Source organism: Chiloscyllium punctatum, chromosome 41 (assembly GCF_047496795.1).
Source record: "Chiloscyllium punctatum isolate Juve2018m chromosome 41, sChiPun1.3, whole genome shotgun sequence".
NCBI lineage: Eukaryota > Metazoa > Chordata > Chondrichthyes > Orectolobiformes > Hemiscylliidae > Chiloscyllium > Chiloscyllium punctatum.
The window spans coordinates 47790808-47814037 of NC_092779.1; the positions used below are offsets into that span (position 1 = coordinate 47790808).

General features: G+C 40.1%; 1 protein-coding gene and 1 long non-coding RNA gene across 5 annotated transcripts in view; one reads left to right on the plus strand and one right to left on the minus strand.

Annotated features, from left to right (window-relative positions):
- Positions 1 to 23230, plus strand: part of LOC140465043 (uncharacterized) — a 68323-nt gene that overhangs the window by 38065 nt on the left and 7028 nt on the right. Inside the window, exon 2 of the long non-coding RNA XR_011955054.1 lies at positions 22791 to 22979. This is a non-coding gene — a long non-coding RNA (uncharacterized lncRNA). The remainder of the gene's footprint in view (positions 1 to 22790; positions 22980 to 23230) is intronic.
- The window catches only part of LOC140465041 (probable 2-ketogluconate reductase), an 89858-nt gene continuing 67550 nt past the window's right edge, over positions 923 to 23230 (minus strand). For 3 of the 4 annotated variants that reach the window (XM_072560863.1, XM_072560862.1, XM_072560864.1), the window contains 4 exons: positions 21567 to 21738; positions 6368 to 6546; positions 3987 to 4083; positions 924 to 3877 (listed from right to left, as the gene is read on the minus strand). In XM_072560863.1, coding sequence (XP_072416964.1) covers positions 3721 to 3877; positions 3987 to 4083; positions 6368 to 6546; positions 21567 to 21738 — 605 coding nt within the window. In that variant the 3' untranslated portion in view covers positions 924 to 3720. Of the gene's footprint in view, positions 3878 to 3986; positions 4084 to 6367; positions 6547 to 21566; positions 21739 to 23230 lie in introns of all 4 variants that reach the window. The other variant, XM_072560861.1, reaches the window with a different exon arrangement.

The following is a 23230-nucleotide window of genomic DNA, read 5'->3' on the forward strand; positions in this document are numbered from 1 at the left end:
AAATTTAGGATCACTGACTCTTTTGAAATGTGTGCTCAAGACTCTTCGTAACTGGTAAAGTTTTACCCATTTAGCATATTAGCATTTTCTTCAGACATCCCAAGGATGAAATAAATTTTAATGGATAATGTTGCTCATCTCTCATGGAAGTGACATTTAGCCTTTCTCTCCAGAGGTTGGTATTGGTTCACCACATCATAATTGCAGATCTCAGATCTTGTAAGGTTCAGCACTTCAGTACTGCAATTAGAACTCTCTGATACCTCAGATTGCAGTGATGCTGTTAGGCCTCTTTGCACACAGGTACATAGAGCCAGCCACCTCAGGTTATTTTTCAGAGCTCATGACTTTTTTTTGTGACATTAATTTTAGATGCAGGCAATATTGCCCTTGATTTTGTTTTGCCAGTAGGATTTTCCTCCATTGGTTGGAGAACTAGTAGAAAACCTGTGGCACTTCCATGGGAAAAGCCCAATGCAATTAAGTGCCTGTCGGGCAAATAACCACCCAGCATCAGGCTTACCATGTGATTTAGGACATTTTAGGTGGAAATCCCACTCCTTCAGGATTGCCAGTTAATCAGAAGCCAACAGCTCTCCATCACTAGCAACCCCCCATCTCCACCCTAAGACTGATAACTGTCACCAAAAATGCTCCAAGGATTCGAACAGGGATCATCTTGGATTTCAGTACATGGGGTAGCATGGGGGTCATGGTAAAAGGGGCACCTAGAGTTGGGGTCATGGAAATGGATGCAAAGATAGTTCTACCCAAAGCATGATCCGGTTTAGAAAGAAAGTAAGGACTGCAGATGCTGTCCAGTTTAGTCAGTCTTTATACCATAAAGTATATGAATGGACAATGCTTTTGTTCTGATTTTTACAAGATATTTTAATCATAGTTTAATTTTGCACACCATAAATTTAATGAAAATATATAGTATTCTAAACCAATTACAATGTTACTAAAAATTAAATATCCATACTGCAGTCTTTTACACTTCACTCATAATCTGTATAATTAAATTATTCAGCAAAATATATATTATATCAGGTTAAATTAACTGTTAAAACAGCAGTTATCAACTAAAAAGGCTGTAATTTACACAGGTTATGTGTTGATCTGCATATATGATCTCGGGAATAAAACTGACAATGGGACAAAATCTTGCCAAACCAGTTAAAATCAGTGGATTCAAGTCTGCTACACTGTGAAGTACTGGCTACTGGCCATTATGAATCACGAGTGTGGGAACTTCTTTTCGGGTTTGTGAATTTAACCAGTGGCAAATAATTCCAAATGGGCGGCCAGTTCTGACGACTATCTCACCCTGGGCTACGCAGCACAAAACGCTAGATTTTCCAGCCCTGATGTGTGGCTCACAAGTGCATTGAGAAAGTTGAAAAATAGTCTGCAGGACCTCAGTCTGGGATTCTCAACAGTACAAATTTTCCATGGTGTGGACTAAGGGCATAGATATAGAGTCCTATCTATTGCCTTTACTTGTTGGCACAATTGCAGAAGTGGTTATTTTCAAACTTGGTGGAACTGGGCCAGTTTTGGAAAACAGCATAAATCATGTGACAAGAAGTATTGCAAACTATTGTTTGGAGATGGAAATCATATGAAAGGTCAAACATAGGGTGTTACCTAGAATCCTTACAGCGTGGAAGCAGGCCATTCAGCCCATTGAGTCCACACCAATCTTCGGAGGAGCATCCTATCCCTGCATTTCCCACAGCTAACCAACCTAAGTCTGCACATTCCTGAACACTATGGGCAATTTAGCATTGCCAATTCACCTAACTTGCACATCTTCAGACTGTGGGAAGAAACCGGAGCACCCGGAGGGAACCCACGCAGACACAGAGGGAATGTGCAAACTCCATACAGTTGCCTGAGGCTGGAATCAAACCCCGGTCTCTGGTGCTGTAAGGCAGCAGTGTTAACCACGGAGCCACCGTGCCTAATTCACACCTCATTACAAAATTCCATATCATTGACTGTGTCTATTTAAATATAGTGAGTGGTGCTGCAGCTTATTTCAGAATGGTTAGTGATCATAAAATATTATGGTTGCCAACCTCTGACATCTGATGAGCTGGTTAAAGAATGAATGTTATTGTGAAAATGGGAAGTTTTCAGACGTAATTAAATATACCATCCGTGGATAAAATGCTATTCTGGATTGTACAACTGTTGTATTCCTCTTGACTAACAAGGTAGTCAAATGTTGTCAGGTAGGTTAAAATGGGGAGTTGAGACCACAAACGGATCCACCATGATGTAATGAATGGAGGAACAGGTTTGATAGGCCTACTCTTGCTCCTACTTCACACCTTTAAATGGACAATGATGAAATCTAGAACTGACCGTGTGAAATGTGCCCATAGCTTAGATGGTTTCTTTGAAGTTTAGTTCATCCATTTGCTTGGTTTTAAAGTTTTGGCAGAAGGCCTCTGATTATCTTCAAATGTTTTACTAAATTAAGTCGAGCAGAGTTTGTTGACCCAGTTCTTCAATGGAGTTTTGTTACGAATAGTTGGCTGACTTTCAGATCAGAGAGAAAGTGAGGACTGCAGATGCTGGGGATCAGAGCTTAAAAATGTGCAGCAGGTCGGACAGCATCAAAGGAGAAGGAGAATCGACGTTTAAGGAGAAGGAGAATCAACGTTTTGGGTATAAGCCCTTCTTCAAGAATGAGGAGGGTGTGCCAAGCAGGCTAAGATAAAAGGTAGGGAGGAGGGACTTGGGGGAGGGGCATTGGGAATGCGATAGGTGGAAGGAGGTTAAGGTGAGGATGATAGGCCGGACAGGGGGTGGGGGCAGAGAGGTCGGGAAGAAGATTGCAGGTCAAGAAGGTGTGCTGAGTCTGAGGGTTGGGACTGAGAAAAGGTGGGGGGAGGGGAAATGAGGAAGCTGGAGAAATCTGCATTCATCCCTTGTGGTTGGAGGGTTCCTAGGCAGAAGATGAGTCGCTCTTCCTCCAGGTGTCGTGTTGCCATGGTCTGGCGATGAAGACTAGCGATGACTTTCAGATCAACTATTTGATTCTGCTCACCAGGGTTAGTTCACGTAGTGGTCAAACAGAATATGAGCTTTCCTATTTTTACAGATTTTGATCTGGTCTGAGATCATGGTTTGCAAGTGCAATTCAAGCAATCTTTGTTTATTTTATCCGATTTGTCACCTTCCCAAGGATTTCTGATGTTATCATAGAGCTTGTGAGCATTTGTTATTGTGGTACTGGATGACTCAGCTCAGAGATAAGTTAAGATGAGGGTTGTCTTGCAGGAGTGGTAAGGGTGTGAATATCAAGGGGAGCTGTGCACACCACCAGACTGGGCTGTTATTTCAATGAACAGAGGTGGACCTCAGTATTGATTGGCCCCTGTTCCTGTGCTGGGTCTGATGAATATAGTGTTGGTGGACAGAAGTAGAAGCACTATGTTTTACTTGTTCAGTCAATTCATTATTCATCTTGTCATATCTGCATGAAGATTCTTGTGCTTGAGTGTGAGAGCTGGCCTGAATTTTATAAATTAATATGAAAGGAGGGAAAAGGAAAATCCCAGTATTATTTTGGCTGACAACAGGATATAAAACCTTATTTCTTCACTAAAATGTTGACATTCTTGTTTTGAATGAACTGATGTTGAGGTGGTCATTCCTACAGTGTATTAGTATCAAAGCATCACAAATCTCTACTGCTTATACCCATCATGACAGCAGCACTTCGTCAGGCATCGGAAATCCACGAACAGCAGCCACAGCATTTTCAATCATTTTCTCCAGCATTTCATGAGTGGTCTTTTCAGTAGCAGTTCCAATGTGGGGAGTCAGAATGACATTTGGTAAATGTAGTATAGGATGATTCCTTTTAGGAAAAGCACGAGATGGTTGTGATGTTAAATGGGTGTCTGTGCCGAGGTCATTGATTGCTATTTTTGAAATGATAATATGAATAAATGAATGTGACAACATACCTCGGAAGGGGCTCTGGTTCAGAGACATCTAGTGCTGCTGCACGAATAACCCCGTTCTGAAGCGCTTTCACCAAAGCATCCTGATCAATCACTCCACCTTGAGATATCAAACAAATTGTTAGCTTGATCTCATAGTCTACTGTATGTGGAACATAGATTTGTAATATGCAGGCAAAGTAGAAGTTATAGTTTTAGCAATACTTGTTTTGGGGGAATTTATCCTCTGAATGTTTTACTGCAATCATGGAGACCATGTCATTCATTTTAATTGAAATAAATGTCAGTCAGGGAAACATATTGCATCTAACACACATCTGTAATGTTAACTTTTTAAAGAATTCAATAACAAAAATTCTTCAAGACAAAAATATTAGTTCAGGCAACCACTATCTTCTGACCTCTTTTTTGATTAGTGTCCATTATGTCTCTTCCTGGAAAAGAGTTTGGTTTAATAGCAGCATGTTATAAGGGCTAGAACAGGTTAGTAATACTGTGGCTTGAAGAGGTAGGGACATGAATGATGGTTGGATTTATACTTGTGGAAGTGTGAATCCTTCGAGGTTGGTGGGATATAGATCAGTGGGAAGTGGCTGTAGATACTTGACGACTCACCAACACAATCAGGCTGAAGCTGGAAGATACTGGAGGAGGGGTGCTCACTATTGCATTCCATCTGGAAATTGCAAGTGCACAATAGAAAGAAAATGGTCGCAAGCACAGTTGGAGTAGGGAGACTAAACTGACTCGACCTGTGAGGGAGGAGGCTGCCGCACACATGTCAGAAGGCTTTTACAGCCTAACAACAAAGGTTACAGGCTCCTGAAAGGTCAGTGCAAAAGCCTGTATGATGCATACTCCCTGGCCATTCTACAGAATTGACTCTCTGTGAAGGTGGCACCTCCCTGGCAGAGCCACTGCTGGACAACTCTTTGTCTGCTAAACTTTGTGCCTAGGGGGATCTGCATCCAAGAGGGCGAGAGATGCCAGGACCACACACAGCCATGTGTGCACATTCTTCCTCATGATTTTAGGTGATACTGTCATTTCTATGCACAAACCTCAATCCAAAAGCTTCTTGTATGACCATGAACTCCTGCTGGATGATGTGACCAAGTATCATCACCTGCCTCTGCCTGTACTTCAGTGCATCTTCTTCTGAAACACTTATGCATAATTTAGTTACGTTCATTCTCATTCTAATGCTCTCTAAATGGCTTCCAATTCTCCACATAGCTTCAGCCCATCAAAAGCAACCCACTGTCTTCTATCCTGAAATAGATCCTGCTCACACATCACCCCAACCTCTGCTTTCTTACATTGACTCATGGTCCCCAACACTTCAGATACTCATTCTTTCATGGGTTCAGCCTTCTATATTTTTGTGACATCCTCCCCACTACCATTTATGGTTGCTCCTCAAAATCTGTTCAATTGCTAATCAGGTCGTGTTAAAATTTGCTTCTGACCTTCCTCCAGCTCCCGATCCCCTTAAACCCCCCTCATAAATCAAACTTTTGATTGTACCTGATTATATCTCTGTGAACTGCCTTTTCTAAATATACAGTGCTCAATGAAAATTCCAGATATTTTATGTACCAGCAGTACTGCTTTAATATTGACCTTCCCTTGACAATGGAGAGTTCACTTTTGTCACATGACCAATGAGTTTTACTTACATATGGAAAGCTCTTTAGTATAGTCTCATATACAGGAAGTGTATTGCTTAGTCCTGTTTGATCCTTACTAATTGGGAAAGGTACCTCCATGAAAAGAAACAAGTAGAGCAGATTAGCTGACATTTGAGCAACTGTCTGTTCAGGATTTGCACATTCTTACTGTGTCTGTGAAAACCTCCAAATTCCTCCCACAGTCCAAAGATGTGCAGGTTCCATGGATTGGCCATACTGAATTGTCCATAATGTCCAGGGATGTGTAAGTTAGGTGGATTCGTCATGATAGGTCAGGGATAGGGTAGAGTATGGGTGGATCTGGATAGGATACTCTTTGGAAATCTGATGGAGACTCAATAAACCGAATGGCTTGCTTCCACACTGTAGGAATTCTAATTGTAATCAATCACATAAATGCTTGGACTGATCCCCAGAGATTTAATGTTGAAACTATCTATCAGTGGAATCCACAATTACTCCTGTGAAGTAAGAGTATAAATCATGGAATCTTGTAAACCAGTCCGACAAAATGAGTTTTGATAATTTTCTGAGTTAGAAACGTGTCATTTTATATAAGGTTTAATAGAATTAGACAATCACAAACCTTTTATATAAGGAACTTAATCATAGCAGATAAATTATGAAAACATTTTTCCAAACAATGGCTATTTTTGTAAAACAAGCAATTACACATACTGTACACTTTCTTACCACGGGAGATATTAATAAGAGTAGCGTTGGGTTTCATTAGACTGAGCTCTCTTTCCCCAATCATTTTGGAAGTTTGAGGAGTCAAGCTTACTACAATCATCACAAAATCTGACTTTAGGAGGAGATCATCAATTTTTGCACAGTAACAAGCCCCAACCAGCCTCTCTTCTTCCTCAGTCCTAAAAATAGATGAAGCAAAATGTTAATTATTATAAAGATAATGAATTTTTAGTACCTGGCATACATTTTAGTTATTATTTAACGGCCCTGTGAAAAATCACTTCTTTTCTTTTCATGAATCCTTTCACTATTTGGCTTTGCCGATAGTGTGTCTGCCAAAGGGCATTATGTTGAAACCTCCAAATTCACCTCAATTTTTGCATAATGACAATTTCACAATCCCTTTGCTAAAAATAGTAAAATACCAGGGCATTGTAATATTTGTTTGGAACTTCAATTAGAACACAGATGGGGCACTCTGTGCAGTACTGTTCTTTACTTGATGAAATCCAGATAGGCAGAAATGAGAGGCTGCAACTGCAGTAAAATATTGAAAGAGTCACGTTAGTTACTGAAACATGTTGGTTCACACGACAGTTCCATTTGTTGATGGAAGAAAGAATATAAAATAATATGCAGCTACGCAAGAAGTAAAAGCTAGTTGCTTCTAATCTTCAACAGTAAGTCAAAATATAATACTTTATTCTTACATTAAATCCTTCAAAAGTTTCCTTATCAGAAGAGGTTTTTGCAAGTAGAGCAAAGAATTTCCTCTGAGCCCAACTAACAGTTTCACTTTTCACTTACTTCACATTCAAGATTACATTCTTTATGCTTAAGGGAACTCAAAGTTCTGTAAAATGCTTCATGATTAATGTTCTCTCAAAATCTTTTTTGTAATCACATTTCAAATTATGAATGACACTTGGGTCCAGAGGTTACACTTATTAAGTTTCATTTGCAGGCAGGAAAAATGTTAACTGTTCACTAACCCTGGTTTGAGTGTGAGTTCAACAACTCTGTATCAATGGTCATAGAATCCCTAAAGCATCAAAGCAAGCCATTCAACATATAGAGTCCACGATGGCTCTCTGAACAGCATCGCACCCAGACTGAACCTCTCTACCCTATCCTATCCCCGTAATGCCTCATTTCCCATGGTTAATCCATCTAGCCTGCACATGCCCAAACTCTTTGGACTGTGGGAGGGAACCGGAGAAGCTGGAGAAAACCCATGCAGACACCGGGAGAACACAGCAACTCCACAGAGCTGGTCATCAGAGGGTGGAATCAAACCTGGGTCCATGGCACTGTGAGGCAACAGTGCTAACCACTGAGCCACCATGCTGCCGTAAAGTTTCACGATTATCAATCTTGCCTACTTTTCTAAATTGTACTTCCACCAAGGGTGCAAAACAAAATGAAACCATTCTTGAAAAATTTCTTTGTCCATGCATGAATTATTCTACATTATAAACTACAATACACTTGTATGACCTAGGGTGATTAAATTTTTTAACCACTCATTAATACTGTCAATCTATGTTATTCAGTTTCAAAGCCAGTAGAACAAGATTCACTCACATCTGCCATTTTGGAATTTGATAAACAGAGCCAACATGAGCCAATTTTGTCTGCATTATAAATTTGGTCAGGGCTAAATGATGTTCAGAGATTAATTAGTAAAATAATTCTCAGTATTCTTCTGCAGCTTCACAGTCAGTTGTTTTTTTGTGCACAGGATAACCTAATATCATGACATAATTAAAACATGAAAATCCTGAAACTGAAAATACACATTGATCAGTCACTTTAATTTACTCATGAATTCTTTTGCCTTTTCAATGAGCACATGGCCAGAGAAAAGGGCTCTCTGAACCTTCTGGAGAAAACCCATGACTAGATACTCTAATATAGGTACACATTAATTGCAGCTTTCTTTAACAGCTTTATTTGATTCAGAACAAGTGAAAAACTTCAGCAATTTTCTTTTTGATTTCTGATGTTGTATATCATGGATGGGCCAAAATTAAATTATATCAACAAAACATTCTGATTTTCATCATTTCAACACACCTATTAATGTAAATTTTCTTCCTTAATGTTCACAAAACTCTGGTTTATTGGACACCATAATGGGAGGTAAAAACAATGACTGCAGATGCTGAAAATCAAATACTGGATTAGTGGTGCTGGAAGAGCACAGCAGTTCAGGCAGCATCCAACGAGCAGCGAAATCAACGTTTCGGGCAAAAGCCCTCCTTTATTCCTGATGAAGGGCTTTTGCCCGAAACGTTGATTTCGCTGCTCGTTGGATGCTGCCTGAACTGCTGTGCTCTTCCAGCACCACTAATCCACCATAATGGGAGGATTAGGTTTATTACTTTTGTGTTGGGAAAATCAAAAATTACAATGACAACAAACAAGAAGGACAATCAGTGCCTCTACCAGGAGCTCATTAAGGTGTATCAAGGTGACCTGGGAAATCACCAGGGTTTGGAATAATACCTGAATGGCCTTTCAGGTTGGTAAAGAGGTGATTTCTATGAGACGAATGTCAAAAATTCTACATTGTAGAGAATTCCAGTGACTTAAATGCCCAATAGCACAATGTTCAAGAGTACTTTCTGGTGAAAGTCAATGAATAAAATTAGATCAACAAAAAGGGCCTCTATAAACTATGTAGCGGGTTGATATGGTTCTCACCTTTTGGGTGAAGATAAAAGACAAGGAAGAATTTAGGTGCAGAATTTTGTAAGCCCCCATCAGTGGGTTTGCAGGAGGGAGGGTGTAAAATGTTCCAAAGCTCTCCTACCATCCATCCACCTGCTCCAACCTGCCAACAATAATACAGTGGGATGTGAAAGGCCTAGCTCGCCCAGTCTTCCTTGCAATGACTACTTAAGGGCTGTTTCCTGTCTAGCTAGAAAGAGTTCAGGGTAGAGTAGAAATCTGGCAAGTCACCCGGTTAGACTTCGGGCAGGATAATCTCCTTTCCACATCAGGTGCCTCCTTCAAAGTCTATGTTTAGATGGATATTTCCTCTCAATTAAGATCCCCACACCTTTCTTCTCACTTCCCCAGGCCCCATGTTCCCCCCTCCTGCTATCAGACCACCTGCACTAACCTAATCTTAGAATCCAGGATCTGGACTCTGGGTCTGCTTATAATCCTATGTTGGGCAGTAATGCTGGGATGACAGAGCTGCTAGTCATTCCGTTTAGCTGACAGCTCATTGAGTGAGGTCACCTGAGTGAGTGGTGGAAGTCTATTTTCAACCAATAACACTCCTTGAAGTGGGAACTGACAAATTGAAAAGGTGAATTGATGCATATTATATAAGCGAGAAGGAAATAGATAAATATGCATCACGACTCAATAACTGAGGCCCAGAACACTAGGCGGCATGCTATGTTCAGGTCAGGGCAAGGGCCAGAGTTAGGGGCCCAGGCTAGAAGCAGCACCAACGTCTATGATTTCTGTCCCTGCATCTCAGGAGTACGAAAAGTTGAGAAGGCCATTTTAAAACTCATCCTCAGGTTTATCAATAGAAGTATACAGTACAAAAAAAAGGATATTGTGCAAAGTCTTTATAAAAACTTTGGCTTCCACTAGAAAATTTTGAGCACCACAGTTCAAGTATGGGACAAGATGTAGGAAGGATCTACCAGAATGCTAGCAGGGATGAAAACTTCAGTTCTGTGGAGAAACCAACTGAGATTAATCTGCTCATGCAGAGAATGTTAAACTAAGATCTGGTAGATGTACTCAAAATCATTCTGGTTACCTTGCTATTGGAAGGATGTTATTAAACTGAAAAGGGTGCAAAGATGTTACCGAGACTGGAAGGTTTCAGTTATAAGAGGCTACATAAGCTGGGACTTTTTTCCCTGGAGCATAGGAGGTTGTGGGTAGCCTTGCAGAGGTATATAAAATCATAAGGGATACAGGTAAGGTGAACAGCCAAGGTCTTTTCCCCAAGGTAGAGGAATCCAAAACTAGAGGGCATTGCTTTAAGGTGAGAGAGCAAAGATATAAAAGGCACTGAGGGCAACTTCTTCACACAGATGGTACTGTATATAGGTTATGAACTGCCAGAAGAAGTGGTAGAGAAGGGTAGAATTACAACATTGAAAAGACATTTGAACAGATATATTGGCAGGAAAGGTATAGAGGGATATGGGCAAATAGGAATAGTTCAGTCAGTATGCACAAGTTAGGCCTAAGGGCCTGTTTCTGTGCTGTATGACTCCATGATGGTAATCAGCCTGTTCAGATGTGTTATACCACACACGTTATGCAGATTGGTCTTAAGCTCAGCCATTCCAGCTCAAATATATGGACGCTATCACTGCAGGTCAAGATCTCTAAAATATATCCGTATTTATACACAGCCAATCACACAGATCAGCTAAGAACACTTTTTTTTATTAAAACCACCACCTCATCATCCATTTGACACATTAAACAATTAATGAATTACATTAACAAAGGGAAAAGATAGGAGATCTACTTTTTTAAAAAATCAGTCCGCACTTACACATTATGACACATATCTGGACTTGAAACATCAGGAGTAAGAGCAGGAGTAGGCCATTTGGCTATTTAAGCCACCTCCACTGTTCAATATGATAATGATTAATCCTCCAACTCAGTACCCTCTTCCTACTTTCTCCCACACCCTTTGATTCCTTTAGCTAGAAGAACATTCCTTTATATCTATATCTAATTCCTTCTTGAGTGCTTTGACATCAACTGCTTTCTGTGGCAGAGAATTCCACAGGCTTTCTGGGTGATGAAATCTCATTTCAGTCCTAATTGACAGACTTCATCCTAAAACTGCAACAGCTGGTTTTGGACTCCTCAATCACTAGGAACATCATTCTTGTGTTGATCTTATTTAGCCTTGTTAAAATTTTATCACTTTGTGTAAAATTCCTCCACTTTGCCTCATTCTTCAAAATTCCAGTGAATATAGTTCAAACTGATTCAATTAATCTTCAAATGTCAGTCCTGCCATCCTAGGAATCAGTCTGGTAAGCCTTTATTGAACTCTCTCAGTTAAGGAGGCCTAAAGGAGACCAAAACTGTACACAATGAAGCAGCATGGTGGTTCAGTGTAGCTGCTGCCTCATAGCGTCAGAGACCTGGGTTCAATTCCACCATCGGGCGACTGTATGGAGTTTGCACATTCTCCCCATGTCTGCATGGGTTTTCTTCAGGTGCTCCGGTTTCCTCCCATAGTCCAAAGATGTGTAGATTAGGTGAACTAGCCATGCTAAATTGCGCAGTCTTCTGGGATGTGTAGGTTAGGTGCATTAGTCAGGGGTAAGTGTAGAATAATTGGATAGGGGAATGGATCAGGGTGGGTTACTCTTTGGAGGGTAAGTACGGACGTGTTGGGCCAAATGGGCTGTTTCCACACTGTAGGACTTCTATGGTGACAATAGTCCAGGTGTGAACTCACCAAGGCCAAGACTTCCCTGCTCCAGTGCTCAAATCTCTTTGTTATGAAGGCCAACATACAATTCGCCTTCTTCACTGCAGGATGAACCTGTTTGCTTACTTTCAGTGACTGGTGTGTAAGGACATTGAGGTCTCAGTGAACCTCCCCTTTCCCAATCAATCACCATTCAGGTAATAATCTGCATTCTTGTTTTTGCTACCTAAGTAATAACCTCACAATTATCCACATTCCACGTCATCTACCATGTATTTTCCCACTCACTCAACTTGATCAAACCACACTCAAGCTTCTCTACATCCTCCTCAAAGGTTACCATGCCACCCAACTTTGAATTGTCTGCAAACTTTTAGATGATGGAATTAAATGTAATATCTCTATCATTAATATATTGTGAGGAGCTGGGGTCCAAGCACTGATCCCTGTGGCACCCCACTAGTCACTGCCTGCCACTCAAAGACCTGCTGCTCCTACTGTTTGTTTCCTGTCTGCCAACCAGTTCTCTACCCACGTCAATATAGTATCCCCTACCCATGCAATTGAGTTTTACATGCCAATCTCTTGTGTGGGACTTCACCGAAATCCTTCTGGATATCCAAGTGAACTATATCCACTGGCTTCCCTTTATAACTCTGGTGGTTGCATCCTTGAAAAATTCCATGGATTTGTTAACCATGATTTTCCTTTCATAAATCCATGATGACTCACCCTGTCATAGTTTTTCAAGTTCTCTGCTGTTAAATCTTTGATAATGGATTTTTGTATTTCTCCATTACTAATGTCAGACTGACCGGTGTGTATGTTTTCTCACTACCTCCTTTATTAAATAGTGGGGTTGCATTAGCTAGCCTCCAATCCATGGAAAATGTTCAGAGCCTGTAGAATCTTGAAAGCTGACCACCTTTCATCCATTATTTCAAGGGCTACTTCATTTAGTACTTTGGATATAGATTGCAGATGCTCGAGGATTTCAATTCCATTAAGTTCCCCAAAACCATTTCCCTACTAACACTGACTTCCTTCAGTTCCTCCCTCTCATTCAACTGTGATCGCCAACATTTTTTGAACATTATTTGTGCCGAGATAAGACTCTTATTTGCTATTAAGATGACAAACTTTGTTTAAAAACTGACATTTTCTAGTTACAATCAATCGTTATAAGTCACTTGGGATGGCCTCAAGGTATAATAAGGTGATATATATGTGCAAATTCTTTTAATTTGCGCATAAATTATTTTATTCTTATCCCCAGTGATATCTTTGGCCCAATAATTCAAAAATATCTAAATAAGTTGTTGTCCTCTTATTTCATTGTGATCTGCAAGTATAACTATCTTATTGGTAAATTATTAGAAGTTAGATATTGTGAAAATACCTTGAATGATAAATTCAAACTTAAGAAGAATGGGAGTTTATGTTACTATCCATTGATAATCATTTCCATAACAAAGGAATAAATATTGTCTAACATAAAACTAACTGAATACAAGAGGAACAAATATTAAGTTGAAATAAAGTCAAATTAGCACAATAATGAGTACAATAATACAACAGTTAAGGTTTTGGAGTTATTATGATAATTGACTAGCTATCCATAAAGTTCCACTTTAACTGGAATCATCAATCTGCACTAGTTCTCCAAATTGATTTTATGGTTCAACTTCCAGATCAAGGTTATTTTTGAAATTGAAAACATAAATTCTTACATTGACGAGTGCAATTGGACAATGTTTCATAACAACCATAATTTTCTTCCATTAAGAACATTCTTTGATATGTTTAATTATAATCTCATAAATTTATTATAATATATTTATTGATAGATAGACACACTGGTTAGAAGCAGGAGTAGATCATTGCCTGCTCTGCCAATTATATCATACTTAACCTAATAGTAACCTTGGGTCCACATTCCCATCTCCAGGATATAAATTCTCACCCTTACTTAATGAGGCTGTATCTATCTCTGCCTGAAAAAAATGCAAGGACTCATGATAGGTGCCAGAGGACTGGAGAAAAGCAGAGTGGTACAGTTATTCAAGAAGGGAGCAAAGGATAAACCAGAAAACTATAGGCAAGTCAGTACAACCTGAATGGTGGGGAAATTATTGGAAGCAATTCTGAGTAACAGGTTTAATCTGCACTTGAGAGGCAGGGACTAATCAAGAACAATCAACATGGTTTTATGAGGGGAGGTCATGTTTTATATTTTCAAAGAAGTGACCTGGTCTAGAGATGATGGCGATGCATTTGATCTAGTGAACCTTTAGCATGACTTTTGATAATTTCCTACATGGGAGAGTAATAGCGAAGATAAAAGCTTTTTGGATGCATGGAAATATGGCTGATTAATCCAGAATTGGCTGAGTGGCAGGAAACAGAGGGTGGTGGTTGAGGGGTCATTATGACTAAAAGCCTGAGTCCAGTGGGGTTCCACAAGAATATGTGTTGGGATCCTTGCTGTTTGTGGTATATATAAATGATTTAGATTTGAATGTAGGAGAGTCAATCAGCAAGTTCCCAGATGATATGAAAATTGGTGGTGTGGGAAACAGTGAGAATAGTGTCATAGTCACAGCAATATCCAGCATGGAAAGGTCAATAGACCCTTCGGCCCAACTCGGCCATGCTGACCAGATATCCTAATCTAATCTAGTCCCATCTTCCAGCATCTGGCCCATATCCCTGTAAACCCTTTCTATTCATATACTCATCCAGATGCCTTATAAATGCTGGAAGTGTCCCAGCCTCACCACTTCCTCTGGCAGCTCATTCCATACACGTACCACCCTCTGCATGGAAAGGTTGCTCCTTAGGTTCCTTTTATATCTTTTCTCTCTCACTCTTAAATCTATGCCCTCTACTTCTGGACTTCCTCTTCCCAGGGAAAAGACCTTGTCTATTTATCCTATCCATGCCCTCATGATTTTATAAACCTCTATAAAGTCACTCCTTAGCCTCTGAAGCTCCAGAGAAAACAGCCCCAACTAGTTCAGCCTCTCTCTGTAGCTCAAATCCTCCAACCCTGGTAACATCCTTGTAAATGTTTTCTGAACCCTTTCAAATTTCACAACATCCTTCTGATAGGAATGAGACCAGAATTGCACACGATACTGCAAAAGTGGCCTAACCAATGTCCTGTGCAGCTGCAACATGAGCTCCCAACTCCTGTACTCAATACTCTGACCAATAAAGGAAAGCAGACCAAACACCTTCTTCACTATCCTATCCACCTGCAACTCTACTTTCAAGGAGCTATGAACCTGCACTCCAAGGTCTCTTTGTTCAGCAACACTCCCCAGGACCTTGCCATTAAGTGTATAAGTCCTGTTCTGATTTGCTTTTCCAAAATGCAGCACCTCACTTTTATATAAATTAAACTCTATCTGCCACTCCTCAGCACATTGGCCCATCAGATCAAGATCCTGTTGGATTCTGAGGTAACCTTCTTCGCTATCCACTACTCCTCCAATTTTTATGTCATCTGCAAACTTACTAACTATACCTCCTATGTTCACAACCATATCATTTATATAGTGGACCCAGCACCGATCCCTGTGGTACATCACTGGTCACAGGCCTCAGTCTGAAAAGCAATCCTACACCACCACCATCTCTCTTCTATCTTTGAGCCAGTTCTGCTTCCAAATGGCTAGGTCTCCCTGTATTCATGAGATCTCACCTTGCTAACCAGTCGCCCATGGGGTACCTTGTCGAACACCTTACCGAAGTTCGTATAGATCAGTCTACCGCTCTGCCCTCATCAATCGTCTTTGTTACTTCTTCAGAAAACTCAATCAAGTTCCTGAGGCATGATTTCCCACGCACAAAGCCATGCTGACTATTGCTAATCAGTCCTTTCCTTTCTAAATACATGTAAATCCTGTTCCTCAGGATTCACTCCAACAACCTGCCCACAATCAAATCAGGCTCACCGGTCTATAGTTCCTTAGCTTTTCCTTACCTCCTTTCTTAAATAGTGGAACCATGTTAGCCAACTCCCAGTCTTCTGGCACCTCACCTGTGACTATCAATGATACAAATATCTCAGCAAGGGACCCAGCAATCACTTCCCTTGCTTCCCAGAGAGTTCTGGGATACACCAGATCAGATTCTGTGGATTAATCACTTTTACGTATTTCAACACATCCAGCACCTCCTCCTGAGGCATGGACATTTTTCAAGATGTCACCACCTATTTCCTCACATTCTATATCCTCCATATCCTTCTCCACAGTAAACACTGAAGCAAAATACTTGTTTAGTACTTCACTCATCTCTTGCAGCTCCACACATACGCTGTCGTGTTGATCTTTGAGAATCCCTATTCTCTCTATAGTTACCCTTTTGTCCTTAATGTATTTATAAAATCCCTTTGGATTCTCCTTAACCTTATTTGCCAAAGCTATCTAATGTACTATTTTTGCCCTCCTGATTTCTCTCAAGTTTACTCCTACTGCCTTCACAATGTAAGAATTCACTTGATCTCTCCTGTCTGTTCCTGACATATGCTTCCTTTTCTTTCTTAACCAAAATCTCAATTTCCCTAGTCTTCCAGCATTCCCTACACCTACAGAAAGATATAGATGGGCTGACCAGTGGCAAATGCAGTTCAGTCAGGGTCAGGCGGTTTAGGACAGAGAAGAAAATATCAGTGCTGGGAATCTGAAACCCACTGCCTGTAAGGGTGGTAGAGGCAGAAACCCTCAAACATTTAAAAAGTATTTCGACAAGAACCTGTGATACCAAGGCATATAATGTTGTAGGCCAAGTGCTGGAAAATGGGATTAGTCATGTGGTTGTTTTTGACTGCAACAGACTCTGTGGACTGAAGGGTCTCTTTTCTGTGCTGTAGACCTCTCAGACTCTGCTTCTACTGCCTTCTCAGATTGATTCCCACATACTCACAACCCTCAGAGAATAAATTCTGTATTTAAAGGATGACCCCTGAGCTTTATACAGTCACCCCAGTTCTAAATTCTCCTGATAGGAAATATTCTTTGCATATCCATCGTGTCAACACCGCTCAGCATATTACACATTTTAATCAAGTTCTTCCTTACTGTTCTAAACCTTTGTGCATGCAAGCCTACCTTATAAATCTTTTTGCACAAGACAAATCCTCCATTCCAGATATTAGTCAGGTAAATCACCTCTGAACTGCCTCTAATTCATTTACATCCTTCCTTAAAAGATTTCCAATATTGGACCAGTACTCCAAATGCAGTCTCACTAGTGTCCTGTAGAAGTGAAGCATAACCTCCCTACTTTGATATTTAATTTAGAACATAGAACATAGAACAATACAGCACAGAACAGGCCCTTCGGCCCACGATGTTGTGCCGAACTTCTAACCTAGATTAAGCACCCATCCATGTACCTATCCAAATGCCGCTTAAAGGTCGCCAATGATTCTGACTCTACCACTCCCACGGGCAGCACATTCCATGCCCCCACCACTCTCTGGGTAAAGAACCCACCCCTGACATCTCCCCTATACCTTCCACCCTTCACCTTAAATTTATGTCCCCTTGTAACACTGTGTTGTACCCGGGGAAAAAGTTTCTGACTGTCTACTCTATTCCTCTGATCATCTTATAAACCTCTATCAAGTCACCCCTCATCCTTCGCCGTTCCAACGAGAAGAGGCCGAGAACTCTCAACCTATCCTCGTACGACCTACTCTCCATTCCAGGCAACATCCTGGTAAATCTTCTCTGCACCCTCTCCAAAGCTTCCACATCTTTCCTAAAGTGAGGCGACCAGAACTGCACACAGTACTCCAACTGTGGCCTAACCAAAGTCCTGTACAGCTGCAACATCACTTCACGACTCTTGAATTCAATCCCTCTGCTAATGAACGATAATACTCCATAGGCCTTCTTACAAACTCTATCCACCTGAGTGGCAACCTTCAAAGATCTATGTACATAGACCCCAAGATCCCTCTGTTCCTCCACCTGACTAAGAACCCTACCATTAACCCTGTATTCCGCATTCTTATTTCTCTCACAATAAATGATAATGCTCTGTTCTTAATGACTTGCTGTATCTGCACATTACTATTTTGTTAATCATACATAAGGCCACCCAGATCCTCTTGCATCATTATTAGTTTTTATTCTTCTTGACAAAATGGACACTATCGCATTTTTCCACATTCTACTCCATTTGTCACATTTTGCTCACTCAGTCAACCTATATATATAGCTTTCTGTAGCCTCCTCATGTCAACTTCACAATTTGTTGTCCTATCAATCAGTGTGTCATTCCGCAAATCTGGCAAACGTACCTTCGGTCCCTTCATCCAAGTCATTTTTATAAATTGTGAATAGTGAAGGTCCTAGCAGCAATCCCTAAGGTTACATCCTTCCTACTTACACCTACTCTCAGTTTCCTATGAGCCAACCAATCTTCTATCTATGCTAATATGTGACCCACTATGCTGTGAGTTTTTATTTTCTGCAATAACTTACAATGTGACACCTTATCAAATACCTTCTGGAAGTTATAAGTAATGTACATCTGTCAGCTCCCCTTTATCTAAACATGTATTAACTGTTCCAAGAAATCTAAGAAGTTGGTCAAATATGATTTCCCTTTCATAAAATCATATTGCCTTTGCCTGATTATTCTTGAACTTATCCAAATATTCTGCTATAATGGTTTTGTAATAGCTTCTAGCATTTTCCCTGTGACAGATATTAATCTGACTGGCCTGTAGTTTCCTGTTTTCTGTCTCACTCCCTCATAATTGATAGTTAAAAATTGAGTTTTTCACCAAAATAAACATTTTTAATAAAAGTACCAATTCTACCAATTATAAATAACCCAAATTTAAGTAACAGAAAATTACTTCTAAAAAAGCTATATGGAAATTTTTAAAGTTTCACTGATGTACTTCCTTCCTGCTTCTATTCTTGATGCTCCCTCTCATGTACATACTGCCCTTTTCTAACAACATCTGAAGGCATAGAACCAGCTTCCTTGTGAATGAAGGTAACCAACTTTAAAATTCTACTATCCCCACTGCTTCTGTATAGTCATGAGGTGGAGGTGCTGATGTTGGACTGGGGTGGGCAAAGTTTAAAAATCACACAACACCAGTTTATAGTCCAACAGGTTTATTTGGAAGCACTAGCTTTCAGAGTGCTGCTCCTTCATCAGGTAGCTACTATCTCAGTTTTACATTGATTTAGCAACGTACTTTTTGCTGGAGTGGGACCTGAACCCAGAATGTTCGTACTCAGAGGTGAGTGTGCTACCACTGAGCTACATTTGGCATGTAAACATTAAGAAGATTAACCCACTTTTTTCAAACCGCACCACAAACTCTGCATTTTTGCTGCTATTTCTAATTCTAATTTGGCTGCTGTCTCAATAACCTGGGTAGACCTGTGGACTCCCTGAGATGTTTGGGGACATAATCAGGCTGCATCTTTTGAATTTTTAGTCAACCTCTATCTATTTTTGTGGGGGAACATCGTCCAGGGTTTGAATTATCACTAAGAATATAGCAGCAAGGCAGTTGTAACACGGAATCTCAACTTTTGTGATTTTAATTCCACATTCAACCCTGCCCTGGCCGTCCAAGAAGCAGATGAAATACTGTGTTTGGGGACTAATGTGCTAGTATGTCAATGTGCATATCATGATTTGGAGGTGCCAGTGTTGGACTGGGGTGGACAAAGTCAAAAATCACACAACACCAGGTTATAGACCAACAGGTTTATTTGGAAGCACTAGCTTTCCAAAGGCACTGCCTCTTTATCAAGTGGTTGTGGAACATGACCATATAACACAGAAATTATAGCAAAAGGGTTACAGTGTCATGGAGTTGTAATGATATATTAAACAACTTTAGTTAAAAATCACATCACACCCTGTTATAGTTCTTAAACACCCTTATAGTTATAGATTAAGTCTTTCATCTTTTAGATGGGATATGATGGTTTAGGTTCTTTAATATGTAAATCCCAGAATTACATTCTCAAGGTGGCGTCAGTTTATCTAATTGTCTGAGCTGAGATGACACCTATTATTAGATGTTTCCATAGGCAGGTACTTAGAAGAATATGGGCCAAGTGCAGGGAAATGGGATTAGTGGGGATAGCATTGGTTGGCATGGACCAATTTGGACTGAAGGGCCTTTTTTCCATGCTATAGGACTCTATGACTCTATAAAAAGAGCAATTTAAGGAAACTTACCATGGTGGACAATTAGCTCTGAGGCAGAGAACAACGTCCTACGTGTTGGACGTGCTTCCTGCTTCTTTTCTTGCTGCTCCCTCTCCTCATGTATACACTCCCTTCACTAACCACATCTGACAGCATTGATCCAGCTTCCATGAGAACGATGGTACCCAACTTTAAAACTCTATTACCCCGTCTTGACTCATTCACTGCTTCAGTATTGTCAGATTGCTTATCCAACATCTAGACTTGGACAATCCATGACCTTCACCAGTGAGAAAGAAAGTTATTGGCTGGAGGTATGCAAACATTTTCGAGGAGTTGTGATCACTACTGCATGTCTGCTATTTAACTGAGGATAATTCTTGACAAATTCATTTATACTTCAGTGCTTTTGTCATATATTACATCTAATTCAATGACTGCGCACATCATAAAGCAATGCAATTTTAGAAAGGATGTGAAGGCATTGGAAAGGATGCAGAATAAAAATGGGGCTAAAGATAAGGAATTTTGGTAGCTACGTGATGAAGCAGCAGTACATTGAAAGCTAGTGCTTCCAAATAAACCTGTTGCACTATTACCTGGTGTTCTGTGATTTTTAACTCCGTATTGACAGATTGCTTATCCAACATTCAGTCTTGGACAATCCATGACCTTCACCAGTTAGAAAGAAAGAGCTTGTCCTTATAATATTGCCACTGCAACTTCAGGACAACCCAAGTACTCAACAGACAATCAAGTGGTTTTTGAAGTGTGGTCATGATTAGAACCTAGGAACCATGGCTGCCAACTTATACATAGCAAGCTTCATGAACAACAGTGTAGTAACAAGCAGTTAATTGTTTTTGTATGTTACTTGAAGGGTGAACATTGACTAGGACACTGTGAAGAAGTTTTTAACTCTTCTTAGAAATAATACCAGAGGATATTTAAAACTTCACCTGATATGAAGCCTTGGTTTAACATTCCATGTAAAACATGGCATTTCTGATATTGCAGCACTACCTCAGTTCTATACTGGTGTAGTAATCTACATTTTGCTAGACTAGGATCTGAATCCAGTAGCAAGTGTGCTAATATGAAGCAACATCTGGCACATAAACATTAAGAAGATTAAATCCAGTTTCTTCAAACGCCACCACACATTCTGAACTTTTGCTGCCGTTTCTATTTCTACCTTGGCCACTGCCTCAATAACTTGGGTAGAGCCATGGATTCCTTGAGGGGCTTGTGACATTATCAGGCTGCACCTTTTAAATTTTTAATCAGCCTCCATCTATTCTTGCAGGGAAATCTTCATCCAGGGTTTGAATAATCATTATAAATATGGCAGCAAGGCAGTTGTAATATGGAATCTTGAGGTTATTAGAGCCTCATTCCTCATTCAACCCTGCCCTGGTCATTCAAGAAGCAGGTAAAATGCTGTGTATAGGGACTAATATGCTAGTATGTCAATGTGTACCTCAATATACTATTAACAGATAATACCTATGAACTGTTACAATATGATCTTTATTTGGAGCCTTCAATAAATCCTACCTCCTGTTCCTGTTGTGATACAGAATTCTCATCTCAAATCCTTTGGCTCTTTGAGCGACTTTGTATCCGATCCGTCCCATTCCAATGATCCCAAGTGTAGCTCCAGTCACTTCGACTCCAAACCAATTCAAAGGATACATTTTAGTGTCTGGGGAAGTTGAAACCTTCTGACCTAAAATTTTAAAATCAAAATAGTCAAGAGCAGTGGGTGTGTTGAATAGCAGACAAATAAATATTTTCCATAAATAAAATCAGAAACTGCTAGAAATATTCAGCAGGTTAGGCACTATCTATCTGTGGAGAGAAACAGAATTAATGTTTCAGGGTGATGACCTTCCAACTGAATGTTTTTCAGAAGTTGGAAGGTGGTGAAAATTGAAGGCCAACATGGTACAACATCCTCATCTCCTGGCAACAAATAGGCCAACAGTCTGTTGCAATTTCATCACAGTGCTCTTTAAAGTGAATTAGCTTTTGTACCTGCAACGATTAAATTGAGAAACCTAATACACATTTTCAGCATTGTGGCACCAACAAACTGCATTCTCCAAACATAAGTTAGCATTCGGTGAAAACCAAGGAAGAAATGTACACTAATCTACAACCTGTAGTTGGCTCATTTGCTAAACGAAAACACCAAGTTTCAGTAATTTTTAGGAGCTAATGTAAAGCTTTCCTTTTATAATCCATATATTGTCAATGCCTACTGCATGAGTAAAATACCACATACCACATCCAACTGGTTTTGGTAAATGTAGTGTCCCTGTATGGTAAGATATGCAGCCTGAGTGAACTGCCTATTTAAATTCCGGTCAATTCTATTAAATTCAGTTTTGAAATATTACTTTTATGAAGACTGGAACATTAGGAAATCAATTAATTTAATCAGATAAGTGGCCCAATGTTTTCTTGGTTTACATATTTTTACAAGACACATTTCTTTTCCTGTGATGTGTGATTTGTAATTTACTATAATTATACAATTTCTTTTTAATAGCATTACCTTTAAAGAAAAATCTATGCTATGCAGGAATTCACAATTTAACAACAAAGCCTCTAAGAAATACTGAAAGCAGCAGATGATAAATTACAACTATAAATGCAGATTTTCAATATTTTAAAAATAATAATGGCCTGGATTATTCACTGAGGGCTAACTCTTCACAATGTAAATGCTGGGAGTGACATTTGGTTTCACCTGCTACTCTGCTTTTTCACCAATAGATCTTTCATTACTATACCTGAGACACTGCCTCTTTCCAAGATGTCTCAGAGTTGCCAGCCAGTCAAGGCAGGAGATTTACAGTGCTGAAGGTGTCGTCCAGAATGTGGACATTGCTGGTAATGCAGCTAGGCCAAAGAGAAAATATTCAATAATGCATCCTGACCTCCAAGGATTTCGGGCAGGCCCTGGTGAGTAGGTGTGGAGTGGGGTCTTGATTAACAGCATCCAGGAGAAAGCTGGATGCAGGGAGGGACAACTGTCTTAGGTGGAATAGTGTCCAACTGGCACCAGGGACCAGGAAAAGAAACACCTTTCCTTTAACCTTCAGCAACCAGCAGGGTCAAAGCTGCCATGCTGCAGTTTCGGCCACAGATCTTTTCCTTCAATCTGAGCAGTAGCTGGATGAGACCCTTATGAAGTATATACTGCTCACTGGATT